Raw genomic sequence first — 12,357 nt, 5'->3', positions numbered from 1 at the left:
ACATTCACTCTCACCAATTGTTGCTTTCCAATGGCGCTCAAATACTCAACAGGACAGCTCTCACGGAGCTTGTCCAAAGTGACGACCTCGGCTCGCAATGCCTCATCGCCACTCGTTCAAGTGCTGTCGAAGCAGTCGGCCTCTCAGCTTAGGTCAATGGCAACCGTCGTACCACCTGTGACGCAAAACTCCGCCGGATCCAAGGGCCCAACAGCCATGGTATTCATGAACATGGGTGGCCCTTCGACAACAGACGAAGTGGGAGACTTCTTGAGCAGGCTTTTTGTATGTGTCTCTTTCCGTTTTCCACCTGTGGTATGGAGTTAACAATGCGCAGGCAGATGGCGATCTGATCCCACTCGGTCGTTTCCAGAATTACCTCGGTCCACTCATTTCAAAGCGACGAACTCCCAAGATCCAGAAGCAATACGCTGACATCGGCGGCGGTTCACCTATCCGCAAGTGGTCCGAGTATCAGAACGCTGAGATGTGCAAGATCCTCGATGAGATATCCCCCGAGACGGCGCCGCACAAACCGTACACGGCCTTCCGCTATGCCGATCCCCTGACCGAGGAGATGTACAACAAGCTGTTCGAAGACGGCTTTGGGAAAGGAAGAGGCGGAAGAGCGGTCGCATTCACACAATACCCTCAGTACTCATGCTCAACGACAGGAAGCAGCATTAACGAGTTATGGAAGTGGCGGCAACGGCTGGAAGGCAAGGCCGTCGGAGAGTCGACGCCAGGCGACGGTACCATCTCATGGAGTGTGATTGACCGCTGGCCGGTCCACCCGGGCTTGGTCGAGGCGTTTGCGCAGAACATTGAGGCGAAGCTATTGGAATACCCAGAGGAGAGGCGCAAGGACGTTGTTTTAATCTTCTCCGCCCACAGCCTGCCCATGTCTGTGGTGAACAGAGGCGACCCGTACCCGCCCGAAGTCGCTGCGACCGTCTACGCTGTCATGCAGCGCCTCAAATTCTCGAACCCCTACCGTCTCTGTTGGCAGTCCCAGGTCGGCCCGTCCGCCTGGCTGGGTCCCCAGACCTCAGACTCGGTCGAGAACTACGTCCACAAGGGCCAGAAGGACCTGGTTCTAATTCCTATTGCCTTCACATCGGATCACATCGAGACCCTCTTCGAATTGGACCTCGAGGTCATCGCTGATTCCGGAAGCCCGGAGACTGTCAAGAGAGTCGACAGCTTGAACGGTAGCCCCGTCTTCATCAAGGCTCTCGCTGATATTGCCAAGGCCCATCTTGACAGCAATGTGGCTTGCTCGCCACAGATGGAATTGCGGTGCCCTGGCTGCAAGAGCGAACGGTGCCTGGAGTCGAAGAAATTCTTTGCGGGACAGCAGTCGAATCTTTCCCCCGCACAGTAGAACACTCTTGCTCAATAGAGATTGAGTCGCATGTAATTGTGCCATGTAATAGTGTACTATATTAAGAATCAGGGATCTGTTAAGGTCGAAAATGGCATTCGGGAAATGGCGAAATCAAAAGTACATTAACTCCCAAGTCTTCTACTACATTGACGCCCAAAGTGATATGCTCAATGCCGTGCTCACAAAATCATTAACGGCTGCTGGCCGCGCTTAAGAAGTGCGGCGAGTTTTAATTGACCAACTATAAAGACGCAAGGATTGGAAATGATTGGGAGGCCTTACCTGTGATGATGACGCCACTGTATATCCTCAACTGTGCTAACAATTTCCAAACCTGGTTCCACCAACGATCGATCACTAATGTATGGAGGACAACTCCTGTTGAAGCTACAAACCCCCTTCATTACGCGCGCATAGTCGACGGTGGACTATGTTGAGGACACGGCTTTTGACAGAGAAGGTATTCCGAATTGAAACCCGTAATTTCCGACGAAGCATGAGCTCTCAAGACAAGATTCATTTCGGACCATTTGAGGTCACCAGCCAGGTCAGTTGGAATATATCCCAGTCACTCAAGCGTCAAGTGCTATGAGCGGTGTCGGTTTAGGATTGGACTCTGAATCTGAGGCATCTCATCACGACCCTGGTGCGCGCCTGTTTTAGAGAGATGCATGAGCACCATTCCTTTCTTGTGACGAAAAAAATCACCTTACATTTAGGGTCATAGTTGTGGTATTGAACTAACACAAGGCAGGTCTTCTACAAGACGGCTCACTCCTTTGCCCTGGTAAACCTCAAGCCCCTCCTCCCAGGCCACGTCCTCATCTGCCCCCTGAAGCCCCATAAACGTCTCACGGATCTTCCGCCCACCGAGGTGACGGACCTCTTCGCAACGACACAGCTGGTCCAGAAGATGCTCGCGCGCCGCTACTTCACCTCGTCAACGCAGTCCGAACCGGCAGCGCCGGAGGCCGGGTCGTTTAACATTGCGGTACAGGACGGCGCCGACGCGGGTCAGACGGTGTCGCATGTTCATGTCCACATCATCCCGCGCATCCCCGGCAAGACGGGGAAAGACGGGGAAGGGCCGAGGGATGAGATCTACGAGCAGATGTCTGCCGAGGAGGGCAATGTCGGCGGCGCACTATGGGACGCGGAACTGGGTCGGAGGCCTGAGGCGGGAGGGAAATTTGCGAGAATTGAGGATGCGACGAGGAAGGCGAGAGGTATGGATGAGATGGTGGCAGAGGCGAACTTGTATCGAGACCTTTTGAAGGATATGGGTGTCTTGGGCGAGAGCTAGACGTCAAGTACCTTACGTGAACACAATTATTGAGCATCATGGGCAAAGCATTCTGCATTGTGAAGCGGCTCTCAGTTTGAGATCAGCTCATGATCGTCACTTCAGTGAGTGGTATCCAGCACCCAACTAATACAGCGTTCCGGCCTCTTCAGAGACATGAAAAACTGAAAAGGAAAGCAAACAATTACATGCTCCTGATATCATGCTTCTAGCAGCTTAATGCAATTCAAAGCCGGTGTGATCTGGAGGGTACCTGTCTTGGTTCCCACGTCTTGAAGACAGTGCTTGAAATGACTGTATCTCAATTGGCACGGTACCACAACGAGCAAGTCAAGGACCCCACCAAATCATTAACGCGTCCAGGGCAGTCGCGTCCAGTCGCGTCTTCCCACCCAAAGATTAATTGTCACTGTAGCGACACCAAACCACAGGTTGGAGCACTCAGCGCAGCACTCAACTCCGTCGCAACGAGGGGATTGAACGATTTGCACTCATCCGGGCCGTCTGTCAAAATGCCGAGCGCATCATCCCCCGTCACATTTCCCGCCAGTTCATCACCGCCCGCAGCGAAACGCCCAAGGCCGGCGGCGGCTGACCCCACGAAACCAAAACCGAAAGTCAATAGCGGGTTCCTTCTCGACGATGATTCCGACGACAACGATGACAACGAGCAGCAGCCTCCGCTGAAGAAGCAGATAATTGATTTTAGCGCCCGCTTGCAGCGTCCGGCACCCATCACCATCCTTCCAGGCGACGATATCTCTGAGCCGGTAGCACAAGCACCTGGAAAGACAGATGACCGTATTGAAGTTGCGCCTGCACAAGTTGCTGCTCCTGCTCAACCCCAAAGCCTGGCGTCCACACTGCTCCAAGCAACGCCATCGATCTTCAAATCCTCAAGGACCTTCAATCTCACCACCTGCGCCGGGACCACCACCGCCATTAAGCAACGAAAGCCGACAGCGAACGCATCGTACGAAAGCATTATTGCAGCGCGGTCCAAGACAAAGGAGGGAAAGGCCAAGCGCGCATACTACGGCATAGCCATCAATGAGCTTATTGATAAGGCCAAAAGTGAGGCCTCGGAGCCACGTCCACAGAGAAGGGAGAACGATGTCCCTGTGCGGTCAGTCGAGCCGCCTCATGCCGGCAAACATCAGAAAAAGACCCTCCTGTGGACCGAGAAGTACAGGGCCAAAAACTTCTTGGATCTTTGTGGCGACGATGGTACGAACCGGATGGTCCTCCGCTGGCTGAAGCGCTGGGACCCAATTGTGTTTCCCGGCGTTGCAAAGAAGGCCCCGATCGTGCGAAGGCCAGGCGCGAAGCAGGTCCAGGAGGAGGAGAAGCCGCACAAGAAGATTCTAATGCTGACGGGGCCACCGGGACTCGGAAAGACGACTCTGGCTCACGTCTGTGCGAGACAAGCGGGCTACGATGTGATGGAAATCAATGCCAGTGACGACCGCAGCCGGGATGTCGTCAAGAACCGGATACGAACTTCCCTCGGAACCGAGAGTGTCAAGACTGTCGAGAACGTCAAGTCCAAGGATGGAGAGATGCAGCAAAAGGTTGCCAAACCGGCTTGCGTCATTGTGGATGAGGTTGACGGTGTGGTGGGCGGCTCCGGCGCTTCAGGAGAGGGTGGTTTCGTCAAGGCTCTGATTGATCTCGTGCTCCTCGATCAAAAGAACAGTGCTGGTGGCTCCAATGCCTCGTACTCGAAGAAGAAGAAAAAGGGAGACGACTTTCGCCTCATGCGCCCGCTCGTTCTCATCTGCAACGATGTCTACCATCCCTCTCTCAGACCTCTTCGGCAGTCGGGAATGGCAGAGGTCATCCACGTCGGAAAACCGGGCATCGATGCTGTTGTCACGCGCCTGAAGACCGTGTTCGACAAGGAGGGTATCCCTTGTGAAAAGGACGCGGCGCGCAAGGTTTGCGAGGCTGCCTGGGGCATGACCAGCGGCATCGATGCGAAGCGTGGCGCGGAGAGTGGAGCCGAAGGCGATCTTCGAGGAGTAATGGTTGTTGGCGAATGGGTTGCCGGTCGCTTCAGAGCTGCCGCCGGCTTCAATGAGCGCTTGACCAGGCAATGGCTGGACCAAAACGTGATGCACGATCTGACCGAAGGCGCTGGAGGAGCCAGAGGACTTGGAAGAGGAAGTGCAAAGGATATCGTGTCGCGCGTCTTTCAAGAGGGCGGCGGGTTCCCGAAGCAAGCCCTGGACACCTCACAAAATTTCAAGAACCAACACGAACATCCCAAAGCTCAGCTGGGCTTTGCGGAATACCACAAAAAGAACGCCATGGAGCGACTGCGGCACATGATTGACACCAGCGGAGAAGTCGAACGGGTCATGACTGACGTCTTCTTGGAATACCCGAACCGGGAATTCAACGACGACTCGTTCCTTTCGAAACCGAATGCGGCGTACGACTGGATGAACTTTCTGGACACCTGCTCGTCACGCACGTTTGGAAGTCAGGAGTGGGAGCTGGCACCGTACTTGAGCCAGCCGATCCTGGCCTGCCTCAGCTTGTTCGCCTCATCCAAGCGGCACCAAGTCAACAAAGGCTACGACAAGAAATGGGGCGTCGCGGAGGAGGACAGTGAACCGCCTGTGCCGTTCTCGGGTCCTCGAGCCGATTTTTCCGCCTACGAAGCGCAGAAGCAGAACAGGGCCATGCTCCAGGCCATACAGGCGCAGCTCACGCCAACGCTGGGGCGGTCGTTCCGGAGCGCGGAGGACATATCGACGGAGTTCATGCCGTATTTAGTTCGGATGGTGTCGCCCGACGTGAAGCCCGTCGTTATTGGGGGTAGCGGCATTAGCACGGCCAGCGTACGGAAAGAGACGGAGAAGATCATGGTCAAGCGGGCGGCGGAGATCATGGCGGAGGTCGGGATCGAGATGCAGAAGGGCAAGATCGAGACTGATTCGCTGGTGAACAGGGGGCCGCAATGGGTATACCGCATGGAACCGTGAGTCTTCTCTCTTGTTATGTACAGCCGTGAAACTCTGCTAACAAATCGACAAAGTGATCTCGATGCCCTTTCGTTGTATGAGACGGCAGGGAATCTGGTACTCTCCAGCCAAGCCCCAACCCGGTACGCCGTTCGTCAGGTGCTAGACCAGGAGCTGCAAAAGACCATCATCCTGCGCGAGGCCGCGGCCCGCCAGGCGCGGTTCAAAGTCGGCGGTCCCCTGGGGGCGGAGGATACCCCCGCGCAGCACCACGTGGACAAGGAGAACGTCATCAAGGAGCAGGAGAGGATACTGGCGTCGAGCGTGAAAAAGGACTTTTTCGGGCGCGTCATCCCCGCGCGGCCGTTGGGCGAGGTGGATGGTAACGCGAAGAGGAAGAAGAGGTACGACGGCGGGCACGAAGGCGGGAAGAGCGACAACAAGGTCTGGGTCACGTACCATGAAGGATTGAATAATGCCGTCAGGAAGCCGGTTACGTTGCAGGAGTTCATGAAGGGTTTGTAGGCGGGGGCGTTTTTGGGGACTAGAAATGCGATGGGATGAATGCGATTGAGTTCATTTCCTCCTTGATTCCTGAGCCTTGCTTATTGTCTGTAAAACGCGCGACCTTTTGAATCTCCAGGGTCTATTTTCCAAATGGTTCAGGGGCTGAATTTACCTTCACGCTAATGCCTTCTCTGCTATTGTTTCCATCGCTGTTTCTCTCGTCTCCGGCATGGTATCTGTCAGCGTTATGTTTCCCATCATCATTCCTGTGTTATAGCACGCTCAAGGTGATAATGGAGGCAGAGAAGAGGCCTCTGACTAGACAGCGCCAGGGAGTCAGATATTGGGCTCATATTTGCGGCGCTCGGCAACCCTTACACCTCTAGTTCACAGTTAAATTATGAGGCTTTCGGTGTTGAACTTCATCGCTTCATCACACTCTTCGTTCGCAATTGGTACTTGTACCAACCGTCAGTCATGATGATCAGTGAGTCGTTTGTCATTACTATTGAAGATTTCCCTAATCGTCATCCCTCCACCATGTTTCTCTGTAACCCACTCAAACCACAAGCAACAATCCGGACGGTTCAGCCCCTACACAGGGGGCCACTGCGGCTGTCCAAACGGGCACAAGTCCGGACCACGCGCGGCAGCCTTGATGATGTCCGCAGCCTTCTCAGCAACGGCGTACACAGCAGCCTGGATATGCCCCCCCGGAACCAGCGGCATGATGCCCGCGTCGACGACGCGCAGGTTACACGTTCCGTACACCATCAACTCCGGGTCCACAACGCCGCCAAGCTCCTTGGGCATCATGCTCGTGGTGCCGCTGGGGTGGTACTCGGTGCCGACGAGCGGTTTCAGCGCCGCCATGAGCTCCGTCTCGTCCGTCGAGTTGAGGCTGGCATCGACGACGGGCTGAAGAGGAGTCATGGCATTCGTGCGCATGAGTTTCTGCACCATCTGCAGGCCGAGCCTGATGATTTTGCAGTCGAGCGGATCGGCGCAGTACCGCGGGTCGACGAGGGGTCCGTCAAAGACGGAGGCGGAAACCGGGCGGACGGTGCCGCGAGATAGAGGCTTCTGGTTGGCGATGGACATTTGGCCCCAGGAGGCCGCGAGGAGCTCGTAGGCGCCGACATCGGCGCGGGCAAGGTGGTCGAGAACGAGGCGTTTCTGTCGAGTGTAGCCCGACTGCACTGTCGGCGGGGTATCGACGGGGAGGAAGGCGAAGGAGGACTGGTTTGTAGCGTGCTGTAGGAGGGGTTTCCATTCGGCTTCGTGCCATTGGAGGCTTGGGAAGGCGACGGTGTTGATCAGGGGTGCAGTCAAGGGGCCTAAGGGAGAGGGTTTAGTTTGTGCTTCTGCGTGATCAGAGCGTGCTGACGTACCGGTGTGGTTGGTGACGAAGGTGTCGAGCGCACTGTTGAAGGCGTCGCCAGTCAGGTCGCGAGAAGTGAATACGGATGAATTAGAGTCTATGATTCAGATCAGCCATATGTTCTTGAAAGGGGATGAGAGCAGTGTGGCATGAGAGAACCTACAGTCAAACGGAAACTGGGCCATGGGATGATCCTGAAAGTTATTTCCGACACCTGGCAGTTCAATTTGAACAGAAATATTCAACGACTCCAAGACTTTTCGAGGACCGATACCCGAAACCTGGAGAAGAGTAGGCGACTGGATCGCTCCAGCCGCCAGTATGACTTCCCTTTGGGTCAAGATCGTCCTGTTGATGCCAAGGGGTTCAGATGAGAACTACAGATCACGTCAATAAATTGGAACTCCAGAATCCGAGATCCCAAAGCAAAACGGCTGGTGACTTACATCAACCCCAATGACTCGCCGACGACTTCCCTTCTTGGCCAAAGAGCCCGGCAAGCCCACAATGAGGCGCGTCGCAGTCTGCCCGGTAACGACATGCAGGTTCGAACGCGAAATGGCCGGGTCGAAGTAGCCTGTTCTCGCATCGGAGCGGGTCTGGTTGGAGGGAGACATGCTGGACGGAACGATCATGGCGCCCGTCGGGTCGCCCGTGTTAAGGTCTCCCGAGAGGTGAATGCCCATCTCTGACAGTCCGTGAAGTACATGGTCTATACAAAGTCAGAGAATAGACCCCCCGAAGGATGATAGGGGTGCAAATACCCGACGAGTTGTAGAAATACTCAGGGTAGGCGACGTTGATGGGCCCTGCCGTACCATGGACCGACATATCTGGGTGGATGCTAAGGCGGTCCCGAGTGTTTCGATCAACATTCGTGGTGTAAGTCTCGACCTACATCGTCCGTCAGTCAGGTCTTCTCCAAAACTCATTGTTATCGACAGAAGTATGGGAGAAGTTGATGGATCACGGTGTCAGGGGTCGGCAGCGAGGATTTAGGGTCACTTTGTTCCCCTCAACTTGGACTCACCTTTTTGAAGTAGGGAAGAAGGCCCTTCCATCCCCATCCACGGTTCCCCAGCTCCTCCCAGGCATCAAAGTCTGCGGCCGAGCCTCTCGTCCAGCACATTCCATTGACGACGGAACCACCTCCGATTACTCTGCCCTGGCTGATCCCACGCGTCTTGCCATCGAGGAATTTCTGAGGTACCGTCGTGACGCTTTTGCCGTATGGCGAAGGCGGCGTGAGACCGATGTAGCCGGGCGCGACGACCTTGCTCTCACGTCCATCAAGCTCGCCAGACTCGATCACGAGGACAGTCGCTTGCAAACTGGTAAGCGAACGTCGACTGCGCGGCAAAGATGAAGACGGAGACTTACTGCTGGTATCCTCGCTCAAGCGGTTCGCGACGACCAGTCCCGAGAGGCCACCTCCGACGATGATGTAGTCATACTCGTCGAGGAGGAACTTGCCAACGGTCTCGTCGGTGATGTGTAGGGCTTTCGAAAAGGGAAGCAACACCCAAGATAAGAATATCAGCAACGCCAAAGTGGAATTCATCTTGAATAATGCGACAGGCGCTCCAAGGAATATTAAGAATAAAAGTGCCGTCGTCAGGGCTCAGAATAAATACCCTCCCAAGGTATATATGGACACTGAAGAAAAAAATAAGGGAGTAGAAATTATCGAGAGTGAATCAGTGAGTATGATAAGAGTCCTCCGATTAACGAGAGTAAGGAAGAGCGCTTGCAAGTTAACGATTGGATTTAACGAGTGGATGCAAGGCTTAGTCGCCCGGCCTTGACGGTTTTGACGATGTACGCAAACAATGAGAAAAGAGTGAAAGGACGGAGTCACCTACAGCACACCAGCGCATGACTGGGCACCTAGGACTCGATGCCGTCAAGTATTATATTCATATCCCATTCCCAAGTCGTTTCTTCTGCCATTTTGATGGGGTTTCTCAATTACTCCATGCAGATATCTGGAGCATCTCAGTCCAGCAAGACAAAGTGGCATGAGATCGTATTGTAAAAGAATTGCGGCGGAGACCACCTCAACACACGAGTTCGTATTCTTGACGTTCCTTTCATCCACAGCAATGTGTTTTCAAACACACTAGAAGGCGCTCAAGGTTCTAGTTCGCAACTCCTTCTTCTTCGCACCACTTCAGCCCTGGGCGGCTGTTTTGCCGAGAGGCTCAACTTTCTTATTCCGGGAAATGCCCCTCCTTCATCTGAAGTTGACTCAGCTGGACCAAGTAGATCGTCAAGAGCCATTGAACTTGGTGAGCGAGCGTCTCGTCACGAGTGAAAGCCACTTGGAGAACCACTCTCTTGACAAGTCAAAACGATTCGGGGGTGTTTGGTCTATCTGCCTGATGTCTTGACAACGTCTTGTGTAGGACACTGCTACGTGAATGGGTGAGATGAATTGAACCCTTCGACTTCTTCACGGAGTTAAGTCTATCCCTTAGGAGGCACAGCCAGTGGATCGTAGCAAAAGCAAAACTGGCCCTCTAGTCTCGCCATCCATTCGGGTGGTCTTATGTCGATCTTCACGGAAGTCGGAGCCTGGAGTAGAGCTAGAGGGGAATTACTGCAACACTATAAGCTTCAGATCAAGTTGAGATGACGAGAGTGTATCTTGAACTGGTGAGCGGCAAGTCACCTGTAAATAGAACTGATGACACTTTGACGTGTATTTCCCTTACCACTGGGGACGAACCTCCTTCTTGGTCAAAAAGGTTTTGAGTGAAATGTCAGTGATAGATCGATCGTCCCTGCAGCTGTTCCACGTACTTGGATATTAACACAGCTGAGGTTCCGAAGGGGCCGATGTCAAGTCACAGATTGAGAGATCGACATCGGCCATGAAATGAGCTTCTCGGAAACGTCAAGCTGGTCATTGTCGTAAGCCTGAAGTTTGGCCCAGGCCATGTTCTTTCTGCAGAACTTGTAGGGAGTTCGGACTTCTTGGGGTAGTCTTCAGATTTATGATAGCAAACTTGCAAGGGAACACGCGAGAAGGATAAAGAAAGTTCTGGGCATGTGAGGAGGTTACACGGAAGGGCAGGATGGACGGCACCTTCGCCGCTATCTGAGGAGGTAAGGGCCCACTTTGCGCATTTGGGCCAATAGAACGCCACCTGAAGCAATGTCACCTCTCCTCCTTCCGATCCTACTGTGACACAAGAATTGTTTCCATCATTTCCATCACAACTTGCCATGTTCAAATATTCAAATTGACCATGTTGAGGCGAGCATTTGCGCGCAGAAGCGAGGTCTTTGGCCCGAGAACGGCAAGCGCTCGCCGTCACCTCCACCTTGCACCCCCGTTCCTCCTAGAGGACTACACCCCCCGTTACATGAGCTTGTCCTCCATCGATGAATCCAAAAAGCGATCAAAGGCCTACGCCCATCTCTCCAAGTGCAATCTCTGTCCGCGGCTGTGCGGTATCAACCGTTTCGAGACGACTGGAATGTGTCTGATTGGCAATGACACCAAGGTCAACGTGATTGCTCCGCACTTTGGTGAAGGTCTGGAGCAAACCCCTACTAAATTGCATCCAACGTCTCCCCCAAGTCTCTCGGAGCTCCCTGAAAAAGGTTAATATACTGACCATAGATCCAGAACCTTGCGTTCAGGGACACAATGGCAGTGGCGCTGTATTCTTCTCGGGCTGCAACTTGCGTTGCGTATTCTGTCAAAATCACGACATCGCACACCAGCGCAACGGCCAAGATTTAACGCCTGAAGAGCTGGGCGAATGGTACATCAAGCTACAGCAAGTCGGCCGCGTCCACAACATCAATCTCATCACCCCGGAGCATGTTGTTCCCCAGGTTGTCCTCAGCATCCTGCACGCAAAGGGGCTAGGCCTACGCGTGCCAATCATCTACAACACTTCCAGCTTTGATTCACTGGCTTCGTTGGAGCTCCTAGACGGCTTGGTGGACATATACCTACCTGATTTCAAGGTATGGGAGTCGGCGACATCCAAGCGCTTGCTCAAGGCAGACAACTATGCGTCCACAGCCCGCGAGAGCATCAAGGCAATGCATAACCAGGTCGGCGACTTGTGCTTTACCGGAGACGGCATTGCCAAGACAGGTCTCCTGGTACGTCATCTTGTCATGCCCGGGAAGGAACAAGAGGGACGCCGGATAATGCAGTTCTTGGCGGAGGAGGTTTCTAGAGACTGTTTCGTCAACATCATGGAGCAGTACCACCCAGATGCGCATGTAGGCAAGTCAAAGAGACGCACAAAAGCCAGCCTCGACACGCAGGACGACGAGGTCCGGTACAGCGAAATCAACCGAGCCGTATCGGACGACGAGGTCTCCTCGGTCCGAAAGGCTGCGGAATCGGCTGGTCTCTGGAGGTTCTGCGATCCTCCTCGGCACGACGGTTTCAACATCTGAAAAACATCCCCTTGCGTCAGAAGAAAAGGCGCTGGTGGTAGATTTCCCGGCACTGGCCATGAAAGTTGCTTGTCAAAGGAGTGGAATGCCCTTGTACGGCTGGGATGGCCGCAGGCGCATCGCGACCCACGCCTCCTTCGCAGGGGTGCTCGTTGGGGTCATGCCAGAGGCACAACCATTTTTATGATGACGACAATAGCTACAGGTATGTGAGTGGTGTAATAGTTTTGCTACATATCGCATCAATGCTGTCATGGTATTCGATAATCGTTTGGTTGTCATGTTAATATCTAAATCCGCAATTGCGTTTCAGCAGCTTCTAAGCGCCTAACTCACCTCAACTCTACGTCTGATGACTATTCGGCTGACGAACTATAGGTCGCTT

The 12,357-nt window shown here is 53.9% G+C and overlaps 5 protein-coding genes across 5 annotated transcripts; 4 read left to right on the top strand and 1 right to left on the bottom strand.

Annotated features, from left to right (window-relative positions):
• Window positions 1-30: 30 nt before the first annotated feature.
• CORC01_02489 (ferrochelatase) lies at window positions 31-1,384 on the top strand (the record flags this gene model as incomplete). The annotated part of the gene is made up of 2 exons (XM_022614139.1): window positions 31-285; window positions 338-1,384. 2 exons carry the CDS (start codon window positions 31-33, stop codon window positions 1,382-1,384), a joined length of 1,302 nt encoding a protein of 433 aa, XP_022479351.1.
• Window positions 1,385-1,883: 499 nt separating this feature from the next.
• On the top strand, window positions 1,884-2,690 carry CORC01_02488 (HIT domain-containing protein; the record flags this gene model as incomplete). The annotated part of the gene is made up of 2 exons (XM_022614138.1): window positions 1,884-1,934; window positions 2,142-2,690. 2 exons carry the CDS (start codon window positions 1,884-1,886, stop codon window positions 2,688-2,690), a joined length of 600 nt encoding a protein of 199 aa, XP_022479350.1.
• Window positions 2,691-3,202: 512 nt separating this feature from the next.
• On the top strand, window positions 3,203-6,184 carry CORC01_02487 (ATPase; the record flags this gene model as incomplete). Its single annotated transcript, XM_022614137.1, has 2 exons — window positions 3,203-5,676; window positions 5,734-6,184. 2 exons carry the CDS (start codon window positions 3,203-3,205, stop codon window positions 6,182-6,184), a joined length of 2,925 nt encoding a protein of 974 aa, XP_022479349.1.
• Window positions 6,185-6,760: 576 nt separating this feature from the next.
• CORC01_02486 (GMC oxidoreductase) lies at window positions 6,761-9,108 on the bottom strand (the record flags this gene model as incomplete). The annotated part of the gene is made up of 6 exons (XM_022614136.1): window positions 6,761-7,503; window positions 7,558-7,644; window positions 7,711-7,924; window positions 7,994-8,235; window positions 8,312-8,441; window positions 8,578-9,108. The coding sequence occupies 6 exons, from the start codon at window positions 9,106-9,108 to the stop codon at window positions 6,761-6,763; spliced, it is 1,947 nt and encodes a 648-aa protein (XP_022479348.1).
• Window positions 9,109-10,798: 1,690 nt separating this feature from the next.
• Window positions 10,799-11,972, top strand: CORC01_02485 (radical SAM superfamily protein; the record flags this gene model as incomplete). The annotated part of the gene is made up of 2 exons (XM_022614135.1): window positions 10,799-11,087; window positions 11,182-11,972. 2 exons carry the CDS (start codon window positions 10,799-10,801, stop codon window positions 11,970-11,972), a joined length of 1,080 nt encoding a protein of 359 aa, XP_022479347.1.
• Between the last annotated feature and the right edge of the window lie 385 nt (window positions 11,973-12,357).

Source organism: Colletotrichum orchidophilum (assembly GCF_001831195.1).
Source record: "Colletotrichum orchidophilum strain IMI 309357 chromosome Unknown Scaffold_14.1, whole genome shotgun sequence".
Taxonomy (NCBI): domain Eukaryota; kingdom Fungi; phylum Ascomycota; class Sordariomycetes; order Glomerellales; family Glomerellaceae; genus Colletotrichum; species Colletotrichum orchidophilum.
This window is presented reverse-complemented; position numbering and strand designations above follow the sequence as displayed.